General features: G+C 43.1%; 1 protein-coding gene across 1 annotated transcript; it reads right to left on the reverse strand.

Annotated features, from left to right (window-relative positions):
• Positions 1–299: 299 nt before the first annotated feature.
• ehmt1b (euchromatic histone-lysine N-methyltransferase 1b) lies at positions 300–23,317 on the reverse strand. Its single transcript, XM_048258734.1, is given in 28 exon segments — positions 300–528; positions 530–614; positions 1,122–1,297; positions 2,920–2,998; positions 3,348–3,434; positions 3,689–3,804; positions 4,177–4,254; positions 4,428–4,572; positions 4,942–5,109; positions 5,501–5,655; positions 6,046–6,150; positions 6,453–6,554; positions 7,290–7,412; positions 7,622–7,728; positions 7,852–7,934; positions 8,317–8,523; positions 8,963–9,189; positions 10,852–10,995; positions 11,150–11,295; positions 11,815–11,967; positions 12,279–12,396; positions 12,492–12,572; positions 12,718–12,876; positions 14,224–14,360; positions 15,087–15,252; positions 15,431–15,903; positions 16,529–16,613; positions 23,190–23,317. Coding segments are annotated over 28 exon segments (3,852 nt in total). The 5' UTR covers positions 23,250–23,317; the 3' UTR covers positions 300–441.
• Between the last annotated feature and the right edge of the window lie 3,688 nt (positions 23,318–27,005).

The following is a 27,005-nucleotide window of genomic DNA, read 5'->3' on the forward strand; positions in this document are numbered from 1 at the left end:
TAAAAACAAATCAGAATAAAAAGAGAAGGCTTTTTTTTTTTTTATTACAGTATCACATTCCCCCCCTATCGCCGTCTTCCGTTCCAGCTATCTCTAAGACGTAGTCGCTGGAAGCACTTCCTGGCCCAAATGCATAATGTTTTTAGCTTCCTCAGTCATGGCGCTCTGTACAGAACCCCAGCAAAACAAAAGCTGGCATGACTTTGACATTAGGTCCGACATGGGGGCTAGGGCTGGAGGGGGTAAGGGGGTTCACGTGTGCGTTTCTGTGTTCCTCCATGCTGGTGTGGAAGGGGGGGTGAGCAAGTCAGTGGAGTTTGGCTGGTAGAGAGGGTGGTGCTAGGGTGGAGTGGATGGGGCAGGGTGGAGGGAGGGAGGTGAAAGGGGGGGCAGTGATGGCGATGTGTGCCCCAACAGGGAGCACTCTGTGCGTGGGGAGGATCAGGAGGGGCTGGAGGGGGTGGTGGAGGAGCTGGTGTCGGGCAGGGCACTGGGCTGCTGATCCGCCTGCCGCTGGGCCATGGCCACCTGCAGAGTACTTGCATTTGGTGGAGCCGCACTGACAACTGAAGTCCTTGCCCTTGATGTCCCAGAAGTGCTCACCATAGTCAAAGCTAAGGAAGAAGAGAAGAAAATAACATAACATGTGTTAGACCAATTTATGATTCTTTTTATTGATTAACAAAGACAGAACTGAGACAGAAGGCTTTCTGAACCTACAAATTACTTTTGATGACCTTGGTATCTTATGGGAGCATTTACAATTATATGCCTCTAGTGGGCAGTACAGAGGTGGTGGTGCCACCACAGATTAATCTGCAGAATGCAGATAACATTTAGTCTAGCGTGGTTAATTCATGCTAAAATGATAACTTGATTTTACACACTATTTTTAAATTCCTGTTTCAGTGCCTACTTTGTTATTATCTTTTAACAAGTATGAATGTGAGCATGTTGTGGTATATATGAAAAGTACACTGAGTATGTTATGGTAAGGTGCCAACGTGTTTGATAGGGTATGGTGTTCTAGTTATTCTGGTGTATGTTTAAACTAACAGAGACAGTGCCGTTGTGGTGTGGTGTGGTGAGGTGAAAGAGGGGGTGCTGCATCCCTCTCGTACCCCAGCTCTTCGCCAGCCCTGATGTTCTTGCTGGCAAAGAAAGCCACACGGGGGAAGCGCAGGTCCTGGTGTGAGGTGAACACACGGCACGGGAACAGGTTCGGCTCACACAAGTGATTGATGAAGCGGCTGATGTTGCCGTAGAAACGGGCATCTATACAGTACACATCCCCTACCTGCAAGGCAACAGGAGATTATGGTTACCAACCCATACCAGTTTGCGCTACAACTGTATTAGTTGAGTATTAAACTATATCCAATCCATGCTTACTTGCTGACATGGTATCGAACAAATGCATGTTTTAACCAACTGTGTGGCTACTGGCTAGACACTAGGTAGGACCTCAAATGGCACTATGCTGGAGGAAAGTGTAAGGTATAGAGCCACACTTAAGGTAGGATATGAAAAAGTGGGCACATCAAACAAATCACTGAGAATAAACACAAACCATATCAAAGGAATAGCTTATTATTTTCCAATCTCCCTCAAGAGCAACATCAAGGGGTTGGCAGAATAAAAAGGACTTTGTGATGAGCTGTTAGACGGAGACTTGTTTGTGCAACCCGCCCCTACACATACACGCTCACAATGAGGCATGGCAGAATGTTAAACCTTCAGACAAGCTTATGCTGCATTCCTGTTATGCCACTGAGCATGTGTGTTTGTGTGTGCATTTGTCTGGCGTTTAAGCTATGTGGTGAAGTTAATTACCTGCACTATACAGGTAATGTAATAAAGGTGTAGTTGGCATTTTCAGACATAATTAACCTAACCCATCCTACATGACTGACACATGTGGGATTGAAACCAAACCAAATATTTGTGTTATAGAAATTTTAGAATGCTATTGTGGTGAGCCTAGACTGGTCAATTGACCTAGCTACTTACAGGCTAAGCAAAGTTGGCATTTTTTAATTTGTTAAGTTATCATCATTCAACCTTACATGCCCACAAGCACCACAAATCTACCCAAGTGAAACTTGGATTGATGTCTCTCTTAGGAATTACCACACCACCACAGTCGTGGTTTAAAACTCAATTACCCAACCAGCGAAGCCACACACTTGGTGTGGAGATATATGCCCTCTTACACACTTTTTTTTGTGGAGACTTAAATTGGAAAAATATGTCTTGTCTTCACCGATAGTGCTCAGTAATTTCGTCTCTTTGTATGTCCTGGAACATGTGAAGAAATTGACAATAAAGCTGACTTTGACTTTTGACTTTTGAGACAGCACTCTCTGAAGGCTCAGTAATTGTGTCACCTGCGGGTACGACTGCCTCTCTCCAAGATGGAGGTCATCTCTCACACGCACGCACATCATAGACATATAAGAAACCATTCACAGTCAATGACACATACCTAAAAAAAAAAGATTCCCTCCTGCCTTTCTTCCATAACAGCGGCATTTAACAATATGAAGATGAGACACACAGTGTTTATGGTGATTGCCGAACGGTTGGTGGGCTCACCAGACCAGCATCAGTAGTCATCATCATAACAATCTGGGGGCTTTGTAGCTCATCATCCGGGCTCATTATGGGATATGGGGCGTTCACTCAACCTCTTTTAGGAACACAAGGATTAAGTAATGCAACCTAACCTCAAACGAAGACCTACCTTGAGCAATTCAAAGCATCTGCTGCCTTAAAGCAACGCTAGCGCCAGGCTTCAAACATTTCAGTTTTTAATACAAGGATTAAAACTGAGATCTGAGGTGCCGTTGGTAAGGTTAGTTTTAGGTATGGTTTTATGTTTTTCTTAGACGTCAAAGATAGTATTGTGGTAGTCAGTACCTTGTTGTCCAAGCTGAACAAGTAGGAGTCGTTTTCCCTCACATCAGCCTCTGCGTCTGAAATGATTTCCCCAACATATCTGCACAGGACAACAAATTGACAGCAATCAGATATCCCAGTCACAGACAAAGAACCCAAGACGCAATGGCAGATGGAACACAGTGTTTCCCACAGAATTGAATTCTATTTGTGGTGGTAGATTTGCAGAATTAACTTGAATGCAACAGTTTTTAACAAATTAGTGCAGCACAGTTATGATTCTAACCAGATTTAAGCACAATTTAGTACAACCAGGAAAATCATTGTGTGGTGGTCAATGTTGATATTGTGGTGGGCCGCCACAAATAAGTCAATGTATGGTAAACACTGGAACAATTAGCATAAATGACAAAGCGAAATCAGTATCAGCTAGAGAGGGAGTGACTCACTCGCAGACAAATGTGCCCTGGGGGATGTCTTGCAGCGTCCTTACCCCCCAGCCCATTAAACTGGTCCTGAACAGCTGCAGGCGTAACCTGAAAGGAAGAGAATGGGACATGAATGGATAGACTTCTATCTAGCAGCATGATACTGTACATTAACACTGATGAGAGCCTTTGGTACACTGTCTAATTCTATATTATGCTAGTGTTGGGCATTATTGAGTATACAACTGTGTGCTTTAGTCCTAGGGTCTTCTCAGTGATATGTTTATATGACTGAGGGTGACCTTATTATACTGTAAGATAGATATTTATGCGTGAAGCAACAGTCAGTGGCGAGTTGTTACCGTAGTCCATTTTGCACGACGCGGTTCTTGCATGTTCTCCAGCACGAGCAGGCGTGGTTGCACTCAAAGATGAGTGGCGGCTCCTCCGTGCAGAACTCTGGCAGTAAATGGCCCTCCTGGAGGAGTGAACATTGAAGACTGAAGCCCTGCGGTTTCTACTACCTGAAAAGCCAGCTGTTTCTTGAATTTGACTACTTACAGTGGGTGACCTGTTTGTTTTCTCACACATGCTATCTAGAATAAATAGCTTTTGCATAGGTGTGTTTACCTGTCCTTCACATGACTAAGCATCTTTGAAAGATGTATGAAGATGCAATATAGACTATTTATTGAAACAACATATTTATTATGCAATTCTTTGCCCAAAATAACCACCAGTCATAAATAACCTGACACACCAAGTGGCCTGTTTTTTGTTGGACAGGAGTCAAAGGATTTAACAAATATTTTCTTAGCAACCCTTCCGTAGTCACAGCAGGAGTTCTTACCTTGTCATACCAACAGCGCAGACTGAGTTGCCCACACATACAGTTGGTTGAGGAACAGTCATCTTTGCACACACAATACTGTCAACAGAAACAGAGCGATATTTGAAACCTAGTTCTATGTTCATGCATAAAATATGTGTTAATTTGACTTGTACATACAAACAAAACTCTTGTTAAAATCTACTGCTTGGATATGACTAAATGTGTATAAGTGTGAGTGGCTGTTAACTGTGTAGCAAACTCTTGCTTACCTGTAAGTGTGTAATGTTTTTGTCTATGTTCATTGGGGATGTAACACAGTTGTCAGGGATGTATTTGTAGTTGTCAGGGCAGGGCTCACTGTCGACAGCGTTGACACACGGAACAGGTACAGCCTCATAACCTCGTGCTATATCCCTGCAGACATGCAGCACAGTGGAGACACATGAACATACGCACACAAGATTAGAGGGAGAAAGAGAGATGGGGAGGAGAAAACAAACAACAAGTGTATGGGGAATAACAAATACATCCAGCCAGTTAAATGTGTTATTGAAAAAAAAAAAAAATTTAGAAGACAGTGCACTGGTAAGACAATAGCAGAAAACTGTTAAAGGACCCCTAAAGAGACCAGAGCACCATAAAAAGGAAGCAGTAGAGGAAAAAGCTAATTATAGTCCAATGAAGGCACAGACAGACTCAAATAAGCTGGCCAACTCTAAGTGGAGTGTGGAGTGGTAAGACCCGCGGGGCCTTGCTCTGCTGCCCCAGGGGAGGGAGCGGTACCTGTTGAGGAGCTTCTCTGCAGGCGTGGCCCGGCCGCCCTGGCTCTCCTTCAGCCGGCGGCTGTTCTGCAGCGTGCTCCACACCTTGGAGTTGTGGCTGCAGCACTCCAGCGGCGTCTCCCCCTCACGGTTCTTCAAACTCACGTCTGCCCCCCGGGACAAGAACATTCTGTGGAGGACCCAAGAGAACCCATTTAAAACAAGTGCCCCACTTCATGTGGCATCGGGCGATACCACAAGGTGTTGTAATAAAGGCTGTCAAATTAAATCTCACAGATTCTCCAGAAGCACTCTTATTTCTAACATCTAATAACTGTAACCTCCAACCACTCTTACTCACAAAACATCCAATAAGAATCTGAACAATCTAAACATTTGCTATAGACTATATGACATTTGTTGTGTTACTAATAGGCCACTAAAAACCAAATATAGAGGCTTTGTCTTGCAAATCTTGCAAAAGGAAACGTCGAAAGAACTTTTATCTGGTTGCACATTAACTGTTTGTGCACAGTGCTTTATAGTATATCCAGGTTGCTGAAAAGCAGTGTTTGACTGACGTGACACAGTCGAGACGGTTCTCCCGAGAAGCGATGTGTACTGGCGAGTCTCCGTGGATGTTGACTGCTTGCAGGTCACAGCGCCCCTCCAGAAAGATCTCGGCAATCTCCACACAGCCAGAGAACGCTGCCCAGTGCAAACAGATATTCTCCTCCTAAAACCAAAAGGTCATAGGGTAAGAGGTCAGGTTGCATCAGGGTTCTCTTTGGTGGGGAAAAGAGGGAATTTCTCTCAATGCACAGCTATAGGGAAGGAAGGGAAGGGAAGAGTCCACAACTCTTCAGAACACTTTTCCTTTCCTCCATACAGTAATAGTAGGAGCCACATTTAAGGGCTAGCAGCTTCAAGACTTCCCAGCATGGGAACAACTCTTAGGTCTGAATAGCCTTTTTCCTTAAGTGGAAGCATCCACTAACTCACAAAAGAGGAAACCTGATTAAAAGCATAAGAAAGACTTAAAGCATTGTTAAAGCGTTGGAGCCATCATACTCTGTAGAGCCAGGCCCTCAGCATGGGCACGTATGACAGTGCCAGAGATATGAACCTTGTCTCTGATGTTGATGTCCGCTCCTTTGGAGAGTAGCAGCTTGACCAGCTCCACATGCCTGTACTCCGTGGCCCAAATCATCGCTGTCCAGCCTCCATCATCCTGAGATATTGCAAAAAATAAATATTGTATTATGGGACAGGCCAGTTTCACACTGTTATCTGAAGAATGTACACAAAGATATCATTTGTTTTCCTTCAGTACAAGTGCTCTTTTTGCAGTGTTAGCACCTTGTTCTACCAATTTGAATACAGTAACACTGTTGACTCCACACTACTGGAGTGCCACATTATTTATGGCCGAGAAACTCAGGCTTTTTTTTCAAGAAATTCCACGGTTGTGTTAAAAATCCAAGACCTAAAGTTAACTACATTACTGTGGTATGTGACACAGAAAGTACTCACCTGACAGTTGATGTCAATTAGACCAGTGCTCAGCAAGTGCTGCACAATCTCAAAATGCCCAAGTTTAGCAGCCAGGTGGAGACACGTAGAACCCTCCGCATCCTACAAGGACAAAATAAAATCCTCAAATAAACCAATTAATATACACTATTCACACAAAACAGCACAGTCCTTTACTCACAATGTGTGAAATATGACAAATCAGGTCATAAAAAAACACACATTATCAGCAAATAAGAAACACACTCCTCAGAGGCTGGTAAATATCTATTCAACACAGATATTTAACAAGAGGCAAAAAAACTGCACTATCCATATTTGTGTGGAGAAGAACCAAGTTACTTTATTGTCTCTGGCTGAAGCCGCCCTATAGATGCTGAACCCTGAAAATTGTAGATAATAGTCAGTGCACTCACAGTGCCCTTCTTATAATCGTGCAGTTGTAAACTTCTATGTGTTTATACTTTATACCTTTATATCTTTATACTACTATTAACTGTTGCTTAAGCACACTCCCTAGTTGAGTTCCTCCTTTTTCAATACACTAAGTGAAATGGTAGCCAGCTGGTACAATAGCTGTGCAATAAATACGTAAATGCATTCAGAGACATGCTAGCGACAGATGCTAGCACCCATGGGTATTATTTTGCGAGCATGCTCGCCTCCCAATCCAAGTTGTTGCAAGTTTGTGGGACAAGGTGCAAGGCTTACCTGCATGATTGACAACTCGAATCAGGTTACATAAGTACTATGTAAAGTTCCATGGTCTATTTAGAGAATGCTGAATTGCCATATACTGTATGTTATAGATGCATAGGTACCGGAACCATGACCAACCTTATGTGTTACGCTAGCCCCTGCCTTCAAGAGATAGCGCACAGTGTCCATGTGATTATTCTCACAGGCTTCCATCAGAGGGGTCCGTTGGTCGTCATCACACATGTTGAGGTTAGCGCCCGCCTGCCAGACAGGAGAATCCCAAATTACTCGTGGGGATTACTCTAGAGCACTAGAGCACATGAGTACATGGCAGAGGTAATGATGGACTTTACTCGCTGGCAGTCCAACCACATGATGGAATTACCACACCTGTCAAGGAGCTTTAAAGGAGCATTCTCATTTGGAAGAGTTAAAAAAAGTTAGGGTATTGGGGCTATTTGAGGCTCTACCTGGACCAGCATGTGGCAGACTTCCTCGTGTCCGGCCTCGGCTGCCACATGGAGGGGCGTTCGCTTGGTCTGGTTCTCCATCTTAAAGTTTGGGTCAATGCCATCAACTGTTGGTCAGAAAAAATAAACAAAAGTCATGTTAACAATAATCCAACTATGTCTCGTTAAATAAGATGAGCCCCATCCCTACTGTGATTGATGGAATATATGAGTAAGTGATAAATTCTTACCCAACATGAGCAAGACTTTCTGCAGCTCCCCTTGTTTGGCAGAAATGTACAGCTGCTTTGGATGAAACCGCAGTTTCTTGGGTCTGTAAATGAAGGAAAGAATGGCATAATAAAGGAATGGTGAACTATTTAAAAAAAAAAACATTACCAGATCTGGTCTATTTGCAGCTGTTACCTTGAGGCAAGCAGCACTTTTGGATTAATTGTGCAAAGTTAATGTGTTTACGACTATGATGTATATTTAAATCTGCCCTAGTGGGTGGCCATGTGAGTGGAGACAACCCTACAGCTGCATCTCTCTCTTGTCTTTAGACAGTCTGACACACCTCCAGTGTTTCCTCTATGTACATCACTGCACCTCAAAGAGTCTTGAGAGAAGATCAAAACAGCTGAGGGCAGACTCTCAACACTTGATTAATCACGTGCCACAACACAATTACGGTGTTCCACACGAGGGGGTCTTACTTCTCTGTGTCCAGTGCCAGCAGGATGCTCTCCAAAGTCTCTTTAGGTGGTCCCAGGGCAGGCAGGACAGGCAGGACAGGCATGCCAGCCACTGCTGGGGCTCCTGGTTTGGGAGCCACCAGGGCTTGAGACGTGGTTGCCACCTCCGCAGGTTTGGGCAGCGTGCTGTCTGCTCTGCCCTCACTGGACACGGATAAGCGAGATGACCTGCAAAAGGGGAATAAACACTCATCAGTTTAATTTATGAAGTCATATCAAAAGTATTATTACACGGCTCTTTTGTGCTTTTAATTCACATCTTTTATATCACTCCGCATTATCGGAAAATAAGTCCCTCCAGGACGAAACAAGATCCCTCCGCTAGCACATTGGGGTCCTGATCGCCCTGTCGGGATTTATTTTCTGTTAATGACCGGCGTTCTATACACTATCCCTTACTTAATAGCAATCAAGTACGAACATGTTACTGGCAATATTAAGTCCACAAATCTGGGCAGTATGTCAAGGTGCATACAAAAATGTAAATTAATTTCCTTTCCATGTTTGCTTGATTCAAATGAATAGCAAACAGTTCCTTTTACTACCCTCCGCCCTCCCAGATGCTTATGAAGCTACCCTTGAGACACCCTTGATTTTGTGAGCATACCCTCCAGTGGTGGTATCTGCTCTACCCTCAGAGGTGCTTGGGGTGGCGGGGGCCTGGGTAGGGGGCACAGTGGAGGTGGTGTCAGCCTTGGCGATGGTCACTTCCTTGGCTTTGCTGGCCTCCTCCCCGCAATGCGGGCAGAAGCTCTGGCCCTTAAGCATGGATGCACAAGCTCGGTGGAACCGATGAGAGATATTGCTGTCTGGCTGACACTCCATGAAGGTCCCCTGTGGGTTGATGAGAAAGACAAGCTGGCTTAAGCTTTGGAGTGGAGTTCACTCTCTGGGATTTTGTTTGGTGTTTGGCTCAAATATCATCAGACATGACGTCATCTGGAATCCCTTAAAATACCTTTAAGTGGGTGTTTGCTTTAGCCTAGAAATCTAGACGCACCCTAGCGGCAGCAAATTACATTTACGCCACGGCGTCTCGTGACGCTGGCCGAAATGCTCAGGGAAATTACATTTGCTGCCAGGGCTAGTCTAGCAACTCTCCGTTGGCTTGTGAGCTAAAAAAATTAAACTTCTATCAGGCTAATCAAATCGTGTATAGTTGTTAGGCGGGCTTAACATAATGATTGATGGCAGAGTTGCAACGGTTTGGCTTGAATTCCCTGCTACTTGAAAAAAGAATAAGATAATGTTGCTGTTGACGAACAGTGCGACACGAGTTAAGCTTTTATTAAAGTTGGCAAAAGTTTGAACTAGCCAACTAGCTCCGCTGGTGGGACACGCATGGGACTAGAGCTGTCCTATTGCGTGCAGGGGAATTTGAAAGACAACCGATTATCCCGCCCCTCGGACTGAGTACTGCGAACGGTGAGTGCCCAGACCCTACATTTTAATGTGGGTCTGGCTCGTCAGGCTATGTTAGCTTTGCAGTGGAATGCAATTCTCTCTGTAATTCTAAGTCATCAATACTTGATTGGAAAATTGGATGGATTTGGATACATAAAAAAAAAAAAAAAAATAGATTGAATGGTGTATTCAATGACATTTCTGCCATTTCAAGGTTCAAGGTAATTCTCTGGCTACAAGCATTGTTAATGCATGCATACATCACACAAACAATACTTGACATTGCCAACATAATGTCATGAAGTCCTTGTTGTCCTTCACAAAACTTTACCTATTCAAAAATGTTGTAACGAATGACTTAAGTTTGGAGACTTACAGAAGACATTCACCAGTGTCAGTATGGGTCCTGCTTTCAATTTTGCTTCAATTTAGCTTCTCAGATCCTTAAAGACCATCAGTGAAAATCACGTTTTTAACTTTGTTAACAAGTCCATATGATGTCGGCTAGATACAATGAGCAAAAAAAAAGGATTCCTGCTTTGGATTGAATTTGGATTTCCACTAATCACAGCCAAAGTGGGTTAATTCAGGCATCGGCCCATAGTGCGTCGTAAAGGTGCAGATCCAATTCCTGATTCAATTATTCAAGAATATCCAAACAGCAGGTGAACAGTGTGTGGAGAGGTGGCAGGACCAGACAGAAACCCATTCCCGAAATGAGGAAGGTGTATGTTACATTTATGCCATTTTAAAGCCACAAGGGGATTTTTTTTTCTCTCATGAAAACAACTTCTGAATATATACTTTAGAGGAAACTGCTGTATAAAAAAAACTATCTTTAAAAAAATGTCAAAACCCAATTAATCACCTGCCTAATGCTCAGGGAAATAAGCATTAGGGGAAGGTTTTATAAATGACTAACAAAATCTCAATAGAAGGGTGCAATAAAAATGAAATATAATGGCTGTGTACAACACTACAAGCATGATAAAGCCAAATAAAAAGCAGAACTGTTGAAGATTGCTAGCTCAGGCATGGCAATAAAACAGCACAAACATGTGATTAAAGGACACAGAGGTGCCAATAACTCACCGCCCTACAGAAGAAACCACAGCCAGGGCAGCACTGATGCTTCACCATGCCAGCCCGATGGTCCTCGCACAGAACCAGCAGTTGAACGGTGTTGGACGGCCGCATCATCTCGTGTTTTAATACGGCGCTCTGACACCTGGTCAACTGAGGTGAAAAATGTGAAAAGAGGACAGTTAAATGAAGAAATGATTAGTGTTAGGCAGCTTGCTCTCAGTTGCACCAAGTGAAAAAACAAACAGAAAATGTCCAGAATCATCATTAAATCAATCAATCCCAGTGTCTCTACAGTTATTCTTACCTGTCCGTCTACACTCTCTGTGGCCATGCATTTCCTATCTGCAAGAGTGAGGATTTCACGGCTCTTCGGCGTCTCCATGCGGCAGCTACATAATGGGAGTTCCTGTACCATATCGGTCTCCATCTCCTTAAGACCACTGGTCATGCCTAAAGATACATGTCCAAATCTCTCAATTAAATTTGAAAGAGCTGCCATGCAGATATCAAAAGGCCAATAATAGTTTCTAGAAAATCATCTGAAAAGGTGAATACTATAGTGCTTGTACATTCCTGACTCACTGCAGACAAGTAGCACTACCAGAGTCAACAAATGTTGACAAATTTACTGAATAACCTGCTCTTTCCACGCAATGACCTTTTTGTGACACACCTCACCACCAGGGGGCAGTGTGAAGACTCACTGAAACATCACGCCTGGCATGTCAATCCAGCTTGAGCTCGCACTCCGCATCGCCCAATGGAACCAAAACAGCCCAGACCAAGACAATTCCACCATGAAACAAAATACTTCAAAACTTTCTTTTGGTCTGTGAGACAAATTTATGAAAGGCTTTTTCTCATCACACATCTAATACTGATTCCAGTACCTTCTTTACCAATTTTATAACTCGAGAGGCTATACCTTATTGTACCAAGACTGAAACTATCAGGTACCTTTGGACTGACCTTTGCTCTGAGATGTCAGCAGCTCCTCCTGAGCCTTCAGGTTAAGGGAGTCCAGGGGAACCTCTGTGTATTCCTTACTGACCTCAGCTGAAACTTGGGACTGGATTGTGTGACTGGGACTTGGGATTGGATTGTGTGTCTGGGGTTCTGTACCTTTGATGGGAAAAAGTTCGGAGTCAGATGGAACCAAGTAACTGGGATAAATATTGAGGAGGACGAAAACATCTAACTGACAAATAGTCTGTCAGGTCAGATGCATCAAAGATAGTTGAAAACAGATGTTCTTCAGTAGTCAGTGTAGAAATGTTGACATCCAGACTGATCAGAGAGAAACATTTTCCAGTTATTTTTGCTGAACGATCTAAATAAGGGTTTGGCCTTTGCTCTAGAGGAGGCTAGGTGTTGTGTCTGGACACCAGAGAACATGGGACCCTGGCTCAGGAGCAAGGTTAGATGCACTGTACCAGGTACTTCCTCCGTCTTCATCTTCATCTTACGTTTGCGTTTCCTAGAAGGTCGAAGCCAAGGGTTGTCTCCTTTGCCCTTCTTTTTCAACTTCTTCTTCAAGCTGGACCCGATGCTCTGTAAGTGCAGACAATGGATCAGGACTGACAGTAAGGTATGGGTGGTATGGAAACTATTCACAGGGTATGCTGCCTGATCTAAAGCTGGCTCACCAAGTCAGAGTCATTTCCCTCCTCTTCCCCTTCGCCTTCATCTTCCCCAGACTCCTCAGTTTCCGGCTCCTCGTGGGGCACCTTGGAGAACAGACAGACATCACATTCCTGAATATCCACTCCACCACCTAGACCCAGGTAAATCTGCACATACTAGCCCCACAATACCATACATTTCTGGATGGACCACCCAATAAAGTCTTGAAGCTGTGATGCTGAAAATTACCTGAGGTGGAGGCTTTGTCAGACTCTCTTCCATGGTGGCGTTGCGTGCCTCTTCTCCAACTAGATCTTCCTCCTCCTCAGACTCCTCCTCTTCCTCGGATTCTTCCTCCACAGAGTCGTTCTCCACCCTTTCTCCATTCACATGAACAACATCTTTCTGCTGAGGGGAAAGGAGGGTAGCAAGCAGCATAGATAAAGAAATACAGCTTGGACCGTTTCATATACTTATTTAGCCAGTAATCTGATGGCCAAGAAGCAGGTTTGATGGATCTGAGATCTATTCCTAAAAGTGTGTAAGCATGACTTTCAGAGAGAAATAAATTAGGGCTGTCAAAATAACTGATTAATTTGGATTAATTAATTTGAGAAAAAAATAACTAAAAAAAAAATAGCGCAGATTAATCGATTCTGTATGACCTTTGATCCCGAGCCGTTCTAGTCAGTAACCATTAGACTGTAAAATGAAGGAGAGAGAAAAAAATGTGCTGCCTAGATCATTGATTGGAACATTTACTTTTAAAAAAACGGCCTGATGGTGTTGATAAAAATAAAGTCTTCTGCAATGTCTGCAGCAAGGAATTTGCATATCACCGGAGTTCGTCAACTCTAAAGTCGCACATCAATGCAAAGAAATAAGTGTTGACATTGAGGGGAGTGTTCATTTATTTTCATTGTGTCCCCTAGGTTATATCTGTGGCCTGAAATGCCTTGTATGTGAAAACTTCTTCCCGAAGAACTTTTTAATTTATTTCCTCAGCATATTAGGTCATATCATAGATTATTATGGCCATTATTTGAACAGTGAAAATAATAATAAAAGATAATAAAAGAGTTTTTGAACTTTAATGTCACTAATGCTGATTATTCAATGATTCATTTTAATTTAAATATTTAAAATACTTTCACAGCAAAAATTATATGTGCAATTAATTTACATTAATTAATCACTGTAATTAATCAATTAATTAATGTAATTAATTCGATTACATTTTTTAATTGACTGACAGCCCTAAAAAATATATTTTATGGACTTGCTATCAATATATGTTTGATATCCATCTTAGTCCATCCCTTGTTTTATTCTGTTGTACTATATTATAGATGGTATTAGAGGCAGCAAGTAACTCTGAACAGACACGTTTTTGTGTGCATAAGGAGGAAAATCTAGTAGAGGAGAGGGACAGGCTAGACTTGGTGGTAAGGTAATTTTTTGTGTACACAAACATTTCTTTTAGGATCACTTGCTCCATCCACTGAATAAAACAAATACACCCAATATTATGCACACATAAGCTTAATCAAGGTATCCATAGTTACTATAATCAGGAATTCCAAGAGACAATTCATTTATACAGCAAAAAATTGTGGTTGCTTTCAGATAAAATGGAGGTATCCCTTGCTATTTCTGCCATGTGCCTCCTCTTGAGCATTTAGGTCTTCTCAATACCAGTGTTGGTCTGTGTTGCCTTTTGCTTCTTGGGCGTTATTTGTGAAGGTGAGGACTGACCTGTGGATTAGGTGGGGACTGAGAGAGATGAGAGAACATCTCTAGCATGGTCCGCTGTTTCAGAACTTTGGTTTTCTTTTTCGGAACAAAGCTGTACGTTCCCATCTTCCTTTTCTTCTTTTTTGACACAACTACTACTGTTGGGAGACAGATCGCACTAAACATGAAACCACGTCATCAAAAACATTTATAAACAAGTGCTTCATTTACATCAAACTGGCCACTAAAACAAGGGCAATATGAATAAATGGCTCATCCAGCCTGCTAAAAAAAAGCGAACCCTCAGTAAGCAGTTGGATGTGTCATTTTAAGTCAGTCCCCTGCAATATCTGTTTAATCTGTTCCCATGGAAACCAGGGCACAGCTAGAGCTGAATCATGTCATGGTGACAGGAGACAGTGCAGCAACAGGTTACAGAAGAGAGAGAGAGTCATATATTTACAGAAGAGAGAAAGAGGAGTCATGTGTGCTTAAGGCTTACTGATACTGTAACTGAAACAAATAAATTTATTTTTTAATCTGAGGATTATAGATCTATTTTGAAAATGTTGAAATGTTATTGCTTTACAGTTAACCAAGATTTTACAGCATATATAAAGATGCTGGTGCCATCCGCTTAAAAAGATTCTTGATGAGAATCAAAGAGCATGGCACTGTGCATTGATTACAAATATACAAAGTCAGTTTCACATACAGACTTTCTTGACCATTTTTCAGACATGAAATATAATTTCATCAGTCCAATCCTATAGGTCCTAGCAGAACTCTAGCTTCTAAAGTTCTAAATGTCTGATTATAGACCACTACTTCATAGGCATAGTTCTCTTTAAGAGCACACGATGGATGGTGGTGGAGATGATAACCTGTTTGTGGCTTGGCAAGTGTAGCAGTCGGCATGGTCGTTGCGTTGATTTGGCTCTGAGGTAGTTGGTTCTGGGAGGGTGATGTCTGCTGAGGCTTCGTTGCCTCTGGAGTATCCGGACTCTCATCTTTCACTATGTTTGGCTCTTTTACTTCCCTATTTAGAATCTAGTGAGGAGAGAGCATTTCCAAATCAGTACATTGATGGAATGGAAATTAGACATTTATTTAGGTTTTGCCTACAATCAAACCAATTATATTTCACTAGATTGGTCATAAACTATACTTTAATAGGAATACCATTTTGGAATTGTTGGAATTGTGGTTCTACTGGTTGGTGCTTTACCTTTAGTGTCTGGTTGGAGGCTGGCCGTGACATAGTTTTGCGTGCTCGGTGTATAACGGGTGGAGAAGGGGTACTGAGGCTTGTGCCGTTTTTAGTCTCTGTGTCGATCTTCCCCTCTCCCAAAGCAGGAAGCACACTGGTATCAGTCTTTTGGGTGCCCAGTGTGCAGGCACGCAAAGCTGCCGATGGAAGTGTTTTGGCGGCGTGTCCAGCGGTAGTGGTACCCGTGGGTGACCAGTTAGTCCTGTGCTGGGCAGCCGCTGTGTCTTGCTGTGGTTTGCTGAGAACGTAGCCGTTACTCCCCATGACAGAACCGTGAGGGGGATCGATCTCAATCACCCCGTTTTCCGTGAGCCGCGATCGCCCGTCGGAACCGTGGCTTTTCCCCATATCTGTGTTTTCGTGTGTCCCATTGATCTCCGCGTCCACTCTGTAAGCATCACTGAGCCGGTCCAAATGAGCATTGCCTGCCCCTGCACCACAGATTTTAATTACGATTAAAATGACTGAGGATGGCAGCTAATACTGATCCCAAAATAACATATTTGTGCTGTGTAAACTGTTATACAATGGTGATTTACTAATTCTTTTGATTGAAAACTAGTGTTCAGCCTCTGAAGACTGTGTTGAAGTCTGTGTCTGTCTACAAAATATATCAACTAACTTTATGCTTTGCTCATCTGGAATTGAAACAAATGTTTGTATACAGCAATGTTGTAGTATACAAAAAAGTTTGTATACAGTAACGTTGTAGCAGATAGTAGACTAAAATCAGACTTTCTAGCCTGGAATGCAGTGGATTCAATGGACATTTTTACTCATGATTAATAATAGTCAATTAATAACTCTACATTTTTTGTGATATGATCTGGCAAACAGCTCAAACTTGTAAAATGGTTATTATTCTGAGCTCATAATTCTGGCACAAAAAAAAACACTGTCCATCACAAACATCAACCAATTTCCTTTAAGATGCTATTGATCAGTGAGTACAGCAAGCTATTTTACTCTGGTCAATTAGTTGTGGGCACTATAAGTGGCACTAAAGAGAGGCTACAATGGAACAGGTATTAGATAGAAGATTAGATGTAGGCCTACCGTCTCGGTCACTGGGAGGCTCTTTCATTCCCTCTGTTTTCATAAATTCTCCCTTCCCCACAGTTCCTAGGGACAGACCTGTGGGCTGGTGAAGGGAAATGCACCATTAGATTTTTTGGTCAATATGCATGATGAATATGACAATTATACTATTTTAGAATGCATCTTTTTTTCAAAACAGATCAAGTGTGCAAAGGAAATAAGGTGTCAGGGTAGTAGCCTTGCTGAATCTTCCTGTTTGTACATGTGAAGCAAATTAATTTTGCCCAAACATTCAGATAGATAGCAAACATATTCTTGTTTGAGTTGGCAGGATTGTCACTGTTCAGTGCGAAGAAGAACATAGAGAACTTCAACTTGGTAAAAAACAATCCACCATTTGTTTTCAAATAGCATTAGCATTACAAACTCCCAGACACTCCTTGTCTCTGAGAGATCCAACAGTCATCAAGTCAATTCCTCAAAAGTCTCAACAAGCCATCAAATCCAGAGAGAATAGTCTTCTCACACTTTATGGTTGGATGAAGGGTTAAGCATAGGCTGAACAAGATCACTTCAACAACATCTCAGGAACAAGGTATCTGATTGGCTGGGAGAGCCTGCAGGTGGAAGCATTCCAGTTTTCTACTGGAGACAGCCAATTTACTTCCTACTTAAAACCAGTCACCTTCAATTTTTAATACAGATTTGCGGAAGCAATCAACAACTAAGCGCTTTGCATAATTTATACCAATATATATTCCAAGGATCAGGGGAAAATAACCTGAATTAATATGAAGACTCTTCACTGAAAAGCAACAGCAAGATTGAAAGTCTGTGAATCCTGTGTAAAACAGTGACAGTGGCCGCATGAAAAAAGATGATAACCAAATCTTTGCGAAGCAGCCTCCAAATAACAGGAACAAAGATTGAATGGTCTCAAAGGCCTGAGATTGCTCCCCCTTTTTCCCCTCTCCCTCTCCCTCTTATGCTCTCACACAACACACACACACACACGCACACATGCACTTATCACACACATTCATCCTTTCTGTCTGGCTCTCACCATACCATTCTACCAATGGCGTTATTCTCCTTGGCAGTTGGCCCAAATGTAGGGTAGTCCCACAGCTGCTTGGCCAGTCCCGCAGCTCAGGACGCCTCAGCTTCAGTGCTACTTAAGGTTTGCAGCCAGGGTTTGCAGCCGAGGCACACACTCTCTCTCTTGAGGCTTCACACACAACCAACCACAGTGAAAGCAATCAAAGGGCACTAGCAAAGCTGCAAGAAGGGCATGCTGGGGTAAAAACGGAGACAGTGAACTGAGACAAGTATGGAGGAAGGTCCTACTTCTCCCCTACTCGCTCACATTCCAAGTGTCTTTCTTCTACAAGAAGAAGATAACAATCTACCTGGAAAATATCCAGCAAGCAAGGGATCGGAGAGTTTCTTCTCAAGGTAGGCAATCTACCCTAAAACAACAATCTCCTCAAAGATATCCTCTATTTGCTCCCATTGTTTCCTTCAGGCCTAGGCAAGTCGTACAGCACTGCATTGAAATGTGGTTCCCACTCAAACCCAACAGTACTGTTAGGGTCCTTGAGAAGCTCCCTGTAATATGGAACCGTCGACTTGCCTAGTAAAAGACGGAGTGGTTTACTGTGACAAAATGGTAGTAGGCCAGGGAGGCTCGACTGCTTTTGAGAAGATAAATCATTTGTGCCATTTTCCCATGTTACCTTCTTTTTTGTTTCTACCTCTGTACAGTCTAAAGTACTGTTCCATTCCCTATTCCCTGGGCATCTTCTGCCTCTTCTCTTGTCTGTGATAAGAGGTTATGTTTGTCCTTTCAAAACATGGCAAAATCCTCACTGGCTTATTCACTGAGGATACTGTAGTCACCTCTGATTCTAATTACTCAATGCCTGTAGGGGGAGAGAGGAGCATGAGAGTGACAGCTTATTCTCAGAAATCCACAAGAGATTTTCATGCTACTTTCGTCTAAAAACACACACACAGCTGAAAAAGAACATTGCTCAACAGACTTCATGCAAAGAGGAGATCATCTACAGATAGGAAAGCACACTCACTCATTTGCTAGACCTCTAGATCTACAAGAGCTTCAGTCCTAATGGCCCAGCAGAGAGCAGGAGGAAGAGGCTGTTCAGAAGGTGCTGCAATTACAGGAAGATTCAGTCCTTTGCGCACCCCTCCCCCACCCCATTCCACAAGCCTGTCATCTGATTGGCGGCCACACCAGCTGCCTTCCGCCACACGGCGCAAGAAAATGTCTGCGCTGCTAGCTGCTGATCTCAACAAAGGAGGTCTCTCTCGTCTCGTCTCTCTCTTTCCCTCTCTCACCACCAGGGGAGCCATTTCATAATAAGAGTCCTCTCTCTTTTCCTTTCGTAGACCACACTGAGACTTTGCAGTAAGCAAGACCACAGTGACAATGACAAGGCTAGTGTCCTGTACTTCCATCACCAGCTGGCCCTTGTAATCCCTACTGGCTTTCATTAATCCTTGTGGATGACCCTTTCGGTGGCGCTCCCAGTTCTACCTGGGATTCTGCTTCTTCTGCACACTCATAATCACACACTTGAAGATTCACCAAAGAGAGTAACATTTTAAAATATATATCTTCATACTGAATGCATACTGGCTATATCCTCACCTGTGAAGAGGATTTTCATTAATCCAGAATCCTTAATTATACCAAAGGGTGTAATGCTTATGAAAGTTATTATGGATAGACTGCCTTCAGGTGAATTGAACAAACTACGTTTTAAACCAGTGGACAGTGTTCACCCAACACAAATAATCTAAATGTTGGTGGAGCGTAATGACAGGGGGGGGGGTGGGGGTGGGGGTGGGGTGGGACCTTTGCCTCTACCCAGAAAGGTTACTGAACATGACAGCTCAGCATATTCGACCCAAGCCTAGAGTTTCATGGTACAATGGACAAAGAACAGAGATCATGACAGGAGCAGTAGCAGAGGTTTAGGCTGAAAAACAATTCTCCACCCATGACTCACAGCTCAAACCAAGAGTGTAAACTCTGTGGAATTAAACAACTACGCTACTATAGCGACTGAGTCTAATGAAAGAAAGTCCCCAACCATAAATATATATCAGCAGGAGGTGTCATCTAGCTTTTTTCTCTTCTCTTGCCAAGAATAGTAAACACAAAAGGCTGTTTCAAAGCAGCTTTATCCGCAAGATCATTCACAAAGTCTACACCGTCTGCCACCAAAGCAGTTTCAATAATCTCCAACCACTAAGTTACACCTTACTGATAGGTTACTCCATGGCTGGTTACACAGAGGAGGCTGAACACAGGGACATCCAGCAGCAAGAGACAGATCTGGACCCCCTCATTCTGGCCCCAAATTCCACGCTGGCTTTGAATCGACAGGCCAAGTTTTGCTAGACCACGTTGACTAACTGCCAGGTCAGCTAACCTGCCTAAGGTGACCACTCTCGACACACACCGACTCTCAAACACGTCAGGCCTGGGTTTCCACCATGTGGCAGCACCTCCTCACTCTAACGCGTAGATGTTTGCTCTCTTCCTCTACGCAGCCAACAGCCACAGTGACTGCAACCCAATCCTGCGTTGGCATTCTCAGCACGAGAGCTCAACACATTTCAAAGCCTGTCTTGATCACATCAGAAAAGGGAAAAGGCCACCTGATATATATGGCATTAACAGCATTATTCATTCTACCTGGGAAACAAAGGGCAGCCTAAATAGCACACATACTCAGAAATGGTCATCAGCTCGCATTTCCTTTTGGGAATAATAAAGTTAGCTGAAATTATCTGCCAATTAGCCTATGTTCAAATATTCAGTCAATTTAACTGTAACTGAGACTTTTAAAAAATATAAGCAAATGAAATGACAAGGCATGGACCAAGATGAGACAAGGGACAAGATGGGTCTCCAAGATAAGATGTCAGTTTCTGAAGCATTTGTGGATCCAAAAACATGACATACTCTGCTTTACAAACTCCCAAATGGGCTCCCAATACTCACTGGCAAATACAACAAAACATGGAGGGAGAGCTGACTAGCTCTTAACATGGGGAGAAATCAGGCCTTTCTGTACAGAGCCCTCCCCCTACAGGCAGAAAAAAGAGCATGCTCAGAAAAAAGGGAGGGAGGGAGGGAGGAGGAAAGGCAAAACGACAGTTCACCGCCATTTCGTAACCCAGATTGTTTACTGGCAGCAGCAGACCAGATGGTGTATTTTTCCACTGGCTAGGGGGCGCAAGAGCAGAGCTTGCCTGAATTACTGCTAGTTCATTCTCTACTCTACATACATCCTGACCATCTAAACAGAAGCCTGCCAACAGCCCTGTACATTTACCATTATGATAGTATGGTCACCATGTTCAGCCAGTGGCAACCTAACTAGGCCTAAATACAGATTCCACGCAATTAAATATTTTAATATTGATATAATGTTCTCTTCATACCTAGGTTGGATTACCTTTTTTTTTTTAAAACAAATGATACAAATCCAGTAAAGCCCTTGAGTGGTGGATGTGAAGAGCACTATGTATTGAGCTAAATGGAGGAGCCAATGACCAAGCAAACCTATGTCCTCTTTCTCTCTCCCATTTACAACCAGTATGCTGACATTCACTCAACGTAATAAATCAAATACACTTGGCCCATCACTTCATTATTTACAAATGTCAAAAGGCTGTTGCACCGAACCATTTGGTTTTGCACGACTGCACATAGCAGGCTCCTGAAGCAGAGGTATTTCTGTCTGTTCAAAGACAGGATCAGCTTACTCCGCTACCTTAGGGTAGAGCAAATGGCTAGCCTGTCCTGTTCGCAACAGTGCCCAGTCATTAGACACCATGTAAATCAATGAAAACAAATTCATCTATGCCATGGGAAAATGGGGGCAACGCTTGACATTGTGGCGTCACGTCAGTGGAACGCAGCGTATACACAAACCTGTTCACAGTTGAGGCTGCCCACTCACCGTTCCCAGACAGACGTCTGAAACGATGAGGCCTGTGGTAGCAGACAAATTGCTCATGCTACTGAGGGCGAGAAGGGAAGCCTCAGGTTTGGAGATCGAGTACATTTTAAGCTAAAACAACAGTAAAAAAGCCAAAAGGCTACAAAACACTCTGTTTTGTACACATCTGTAAAGTTTCTTCAGTCTTTACAGAAGACAATAGTATTCTCGATCATCTCACATGCCATTCATGTGATACACATGCTTGAATAAACTGACTAAATGTCATGTCAACAACACCTAAACAATATACTGACATTTTCACTCCCTCCTGCCAAACCTGGTCTTCACACCACAGTATGAAGGACACTCTAGTTAAAGCCAAAGCAATCCTTCACGGAGAGAGAATAAATAAAAAATATGGAAATTCTCACACAAAATTAAAAAAATGGATAAAAAGTTACAAAAAAAAGTTACTACAAGACAACAAGAAAAAGGTTTAAAAAAAGTCACAGATCAAAGCACTAGTGAAAATAACTGTACTCTGCTATAAACTGTAGGAAATGGAAAAAAGACAACATCTACAGGCAGTTGCAATGAACTCCAAACAATGTATGCTCCGCTCCTTACAAAGAGACTGGTCAGCAGAACTGAGGCGATCTGTTTCTTTTAGGCCCTTCCTGTCCAGTGCATTCTTATTTCCTGCTGCAGAGTACTCACAGGCCCTACTGCTCCTTCAAAGGGATCCAACAGTTACAGTGAAACTTTCATACAGACTCTAAAGACTCCTCTGATGCTGGAAGAAAAAACATTGTGGAATCAGAGCAAGAAAGCAGTTTGCTTGTAAATATGGCAGATTATGCTTTTAAACCATCTTAGTAACAAGCCTTGGCCTATGTTCCCTTCTTCAACATTTAGCCTGAATTGGATTGTTTGACAACACTCAGGTCAACTGTATCTCAGTGTTCCAAAGCCTTGATTGAAGCCCTCATTGTTCACTCTCTGAAGAAACCAAAGAATGAGGAGATAAGATACTGCTGCCTTCGTAGTTACTGAGACCATAAATCCCACCACACCCTAATGCAAATGGGCTACTGGCCTGCAGGAAAACGATTGGCAGCCAAATTCTTCCAACTCAAACAAGCCACAAAAAAAAAGCAGAACGAAAAAACAACTGTATCAAGACGGCAAGGATGAATCCAATCCACAGCTCTCACCCTGAAATTCAACACATTGGCATCAGGGCCACCTATCTCTTCACCAAGACAGGATTTAATCCGCTGGATTTTTCCCCTCCTCTCTAAGGTGTGGATGAGGACTTAACGGACGGATTGAGAGTTGTCAGGTTTCAGATCGCCTGCAATTGAAGCCGCCGCCAGAGTAGCTGGCCTCAGCGAGCAGTAATCTTCAGCAATGCACACACATGGCCGTCCTGCTCTACCTCTGAGAGGGAGGCTGGTGACAGAGAGGGGGTTGGTCAGGCCTTTTGTTCCAAGATGCAGCTACTGACACTCAAGCCTGGTAGTTGCTGTCTTCCTGAGTCAGAATGGAACCTCACGCTCACCTCAGCCCAGGCAGAGAAGAGCAGAGAGAAGAGCTTCAACCCGGCCTCAGTTGCAGTTGGCAGGAATGAAAGACAGAGAGGGGGGGGTGAAGAGGAGACAGCAGCTCGTGCATCTGTAAACAGCAAGAATTCTCAGAACCTGTTCTGGGAGGCAGAGAGGTTGTCTTCCACTTGTTAAAGGTGGCCTGCCTTGGAGCATCACACCTGGCCCTTTTCTCTGATGGCCTCCATTGAGGGAAAGACGGAGAGTGACGAACAGATTGTTCCTCTTTTTTCCCCTCCTCCTCCCCGCATGCACACATTCACCCTGCCCGGTGGTCATGTGACCTAGCAGCTCCCTCTGTTGGTCCCTCTTGTAAAGGCTCACAGAGCATGCTCAGTCAGTTCAAATTTCTTTTTCTATTTTTTTTCTCCTCCTACTTGGAGATAGTGAGTATCACGCAGGCTTCTCAGTGCTTGTACAAAAATTACAAGAGAAAATATCAAGGGGTCTTGGGGGCACTTGGTGGCTCTTGGCGGGGCAAGACTTTTCTGAAGGCCAGTAGCTGAGAGATCCTTAACCTCCACACATCACTCCCGAGAGATCGTTCTCTCATCCAAGCCACTGAAATGAGCAATCCTTCACAAAATGTGGCACAGCTGAGCAATGCAAACAGTCTACTGTGATTTCTACTGAGAGCATAAAGGCTGCAGTGCATCTATGAAAAACCATCCATCTATAAAAAATCATGGCGAAATTCAGAGAATGCAAAGAAGGCTACATATATTGCTCAACAAAACGTCATTGATTGATTTCAGTATTGATTAGTACTTCCTGTCCACCTTGTACACCATGCACATCCAATAAACAAAGCAAAATAAACATTAGCTTGAAAATAAAGAGTAGCCTACAGCTTACGTCTCGATAACAACCTGTAAACACTGTCTGGCTGAGTTGACTGAGGCAGCACAAGAAGAAAAGACATCCATTCATCTCTGATCCACAGACAGCAATAGTGCAGACTTTCATCTAGGCTACAGCATTTAAAGGGACGCCACATTTTTTATCTCTCTGACTCAAATGACACACAGCATCAGCCAGCACCAAACACTGCGCCTCACAACCCTTTCCTGAGGCCTAGCCTCTTGATTTCTCCCCACAGTTCCACACAAACAGCAACTCCAACTCAGCTCCAATTCTGTAAAGCTGAGAGCACTCTCACCATCTTGGGCTGGGAAAGCTGAAGAGTTCCTTCTCCTAATGTTTTTTGTGCTTCCCTCCTAAACAACAGAGGGGTCAAAACCACTAGCCTAGTTAGGTATTACTCAAACAAAACCCTCTCCAAGAGTCCAATCACTTCCAGAGGTGACTTTAACCATGTACATGGCATTTGTCTCCTTCATAAGCTACATTACTGCTACAGTGTTCCTTTTTTAATACTTCTGGTTATGTAGGCTACAGCTTTTGCCTTATCTAGGGTCATAAAAGTCTCATGTGTTGTTAACTCACTGCACCCAGTATACTTACTAATATAATTAATTTCAGAATATAGCTAGCTAATCACATTCTCAATAACAAGAGTTACACAAGAAAAGGCTGATCCAATATTTTTAACATTTTAAATGTAAAATATACATTCAAGAGTCCAATATCAGATATGACTGGGAGAAACACATGTCTAAGTGAAACTATGAGATGTCCATTCAAGTGCTCTTGAGTTAAAGAGACCCTGACTGCTTTCGGAACTGCACCATATTGTTAACCACCGAGCCCATACTCATTTAGTCTACTGTTGACAAAAGCACCAACTAACATGGTGAGTCATCTTGTGGAGCATGCTCAGTAGAGCCCCCGTCAGCCATTTTGAAGAACTACCATGTAGAGGGAAAAAAAAACTCCACTGAGGGTGGGAACAAACCCGTCCTAGCTGACACATTTTCCCAATGGAAAATGACAACAAATAATTTCGCTTCAGGGTTTTTCTGCAATGAAGATGAGCTCAAATTAGGTTTCTCAGTTGAGGCAGCTATGCAATTGTCTTTATGCTTTGATGCATGTAATGGTGACAAATTCTGGAGGATCTGAAAGGAGAGGAAAGAAAATGAGGGAGAGTGTGAAAAGAAAGAGAGAGTGAGAGGCAGAAAACACATATGAAAAACCAGGCTCCGTCAGTCTACCATTCCCCACACCCACCCACGTAGAGCTGTGTGCCCATTCTCCAGGAGCCGTTAGAGTATGCTCAGAGCCTGCCACTCGCTCTCCACTGCACACAGACAACATGGAATCAAGTAAAATGCCGTCACACAGACACACACAGCAAGTGAAAACAGATGTCTCTGCAGTCTCAACTAAAGGGAGCCTTATGATATGGTATGCACCAAAGCTATGGTCACTAAGCACTTCACCCTCAGCCCTCAGAGGGAAGATAACAGAGAGAGCATTAGAACAACAAGCACTGCACGGCTGTCAGAGGGTCCCTCAGAACACTGGACTGGAATCACCTTGTGTGCTTAAGCATCTGTCCAAGGGTGAGAGGGGGGGGGGAAAAGAAGAGCAAAAGTGTCAGCATTAGAAGATGCAGCCTAGCCTAGCCAATCCAGCATTAGAACTAGCCATCCAAGGGCACCTCTGACAATCCTATCTGTCTGGCCAAGCTTCCTCCTTCCTTGTGATGAAACCAAACACATGGCCGCTCCATACCTGTGCATTTGGTATGAATACCAATCGCTTAAGGTGATAATATCTATGCTACAAACAAAGTGTTTTATCTTGAATTATCAGTCTTGAATTGTTCAACATTAAATATCATTGTTTTACACCTATGAAATCCATCCATTTTTACTTATGAGAGTCTTACATAGTCTAAATTTACACTGAGGAATAACCTGCTATTCCAAAGCAGCAAACGGACAAATACAAATATGACGTTTCTTATGTAGATTCCAACCTGCTGGTGAACACATGGCTTTATATTAATCAACAAAATCAATCGATCAATCAAAATGATCAAGAGGTTAGAGCCAATAGTGATAAACAAAGGAAACAAGAAAATGCAGCTCATGCACTCAAACAACAACCAGTTCTCCTGGTTCACTCCTTCACACTTCAAAGGAATGAAAGAAAATCTAAAGACAATATGCCTTTTTCCAGGTTTAGCCTTTCAGCTATCTGGCCATACCTGGTTTAGACTGTGGGTCCTCACTGATGAGGGAGGAGGAAGAGGCAAAGGGGAACAGCATACAAACGACTAGCTTCCCACATGTACCGTCCCTGCCATGGTCATGTGACCAGATCTCTGTAGAGAGCTCAAACCTGGCCCTCTCTGGGCATGCTCAGTTGGAAACACTCTGCTTCTCATGAAGGGAGGAAGGCAGGGGAGAAACATGAAGCAACCATTTCATGCATAATCTCAAGACACCACTGTTGTCATTTCTTGAAGATGTTAAAGAAATGTACAAAAGCTTTGTCTTTCCAAAGAAGAGTATACGTCTACAAAAGTGAAGGCATAGTCATGAACCCTCTCACCAACACAGCTCAAGATATGCTCAAAGATAAAGGTTCCGCTAAAAAAAATCCACAAGCTTGGTTTGGCTAATCATTACGATTGTTAGACTGTAGTGGTTTTCTGTATGTCATTCTTTTGGTTCTTTGTTTAACACCACAGAAATGGCGGGAACAGGACGTTTATTGTAAGCAGACAGAATGTTGTCACCTTACAACAGCAAATGGTGTACCTAACTAATCATTCCCCCACAAGACATCTTAATTGAATATGGCCATATCACTACCCGTTTCCCCCCCTCCAATTTGCCCCAGACGTGAATGTATATTCTGGCATTATAATTATCCAGGAGTTTCCTAGATGTTTGCTTTTCATTGATCACCTTGGCCTATATTTTGCAATACTGTGCTGTGCGTACAACAGAGCTACAGAACTCTGTTGTTACATCCAGAATAAAGAACTATTCTTTCGCA

This window comes from Alosa alosa, chromosome 12 (genome assembly GCF_017589495.1).
Source record: "Alosa alosa isolate M-15738 ecotype Scorff River chromosome 12, AALO_Geno_1.1, whole genome shotgun sequence".
In the NCBI taxonomy this organism is placed as follows: domain Eukaryota; kingdom Metazoa; phylum Chordata; class Actinopteri; order Clupeiformes; family Clupeidae; genus Alosa; species Alosa alosa.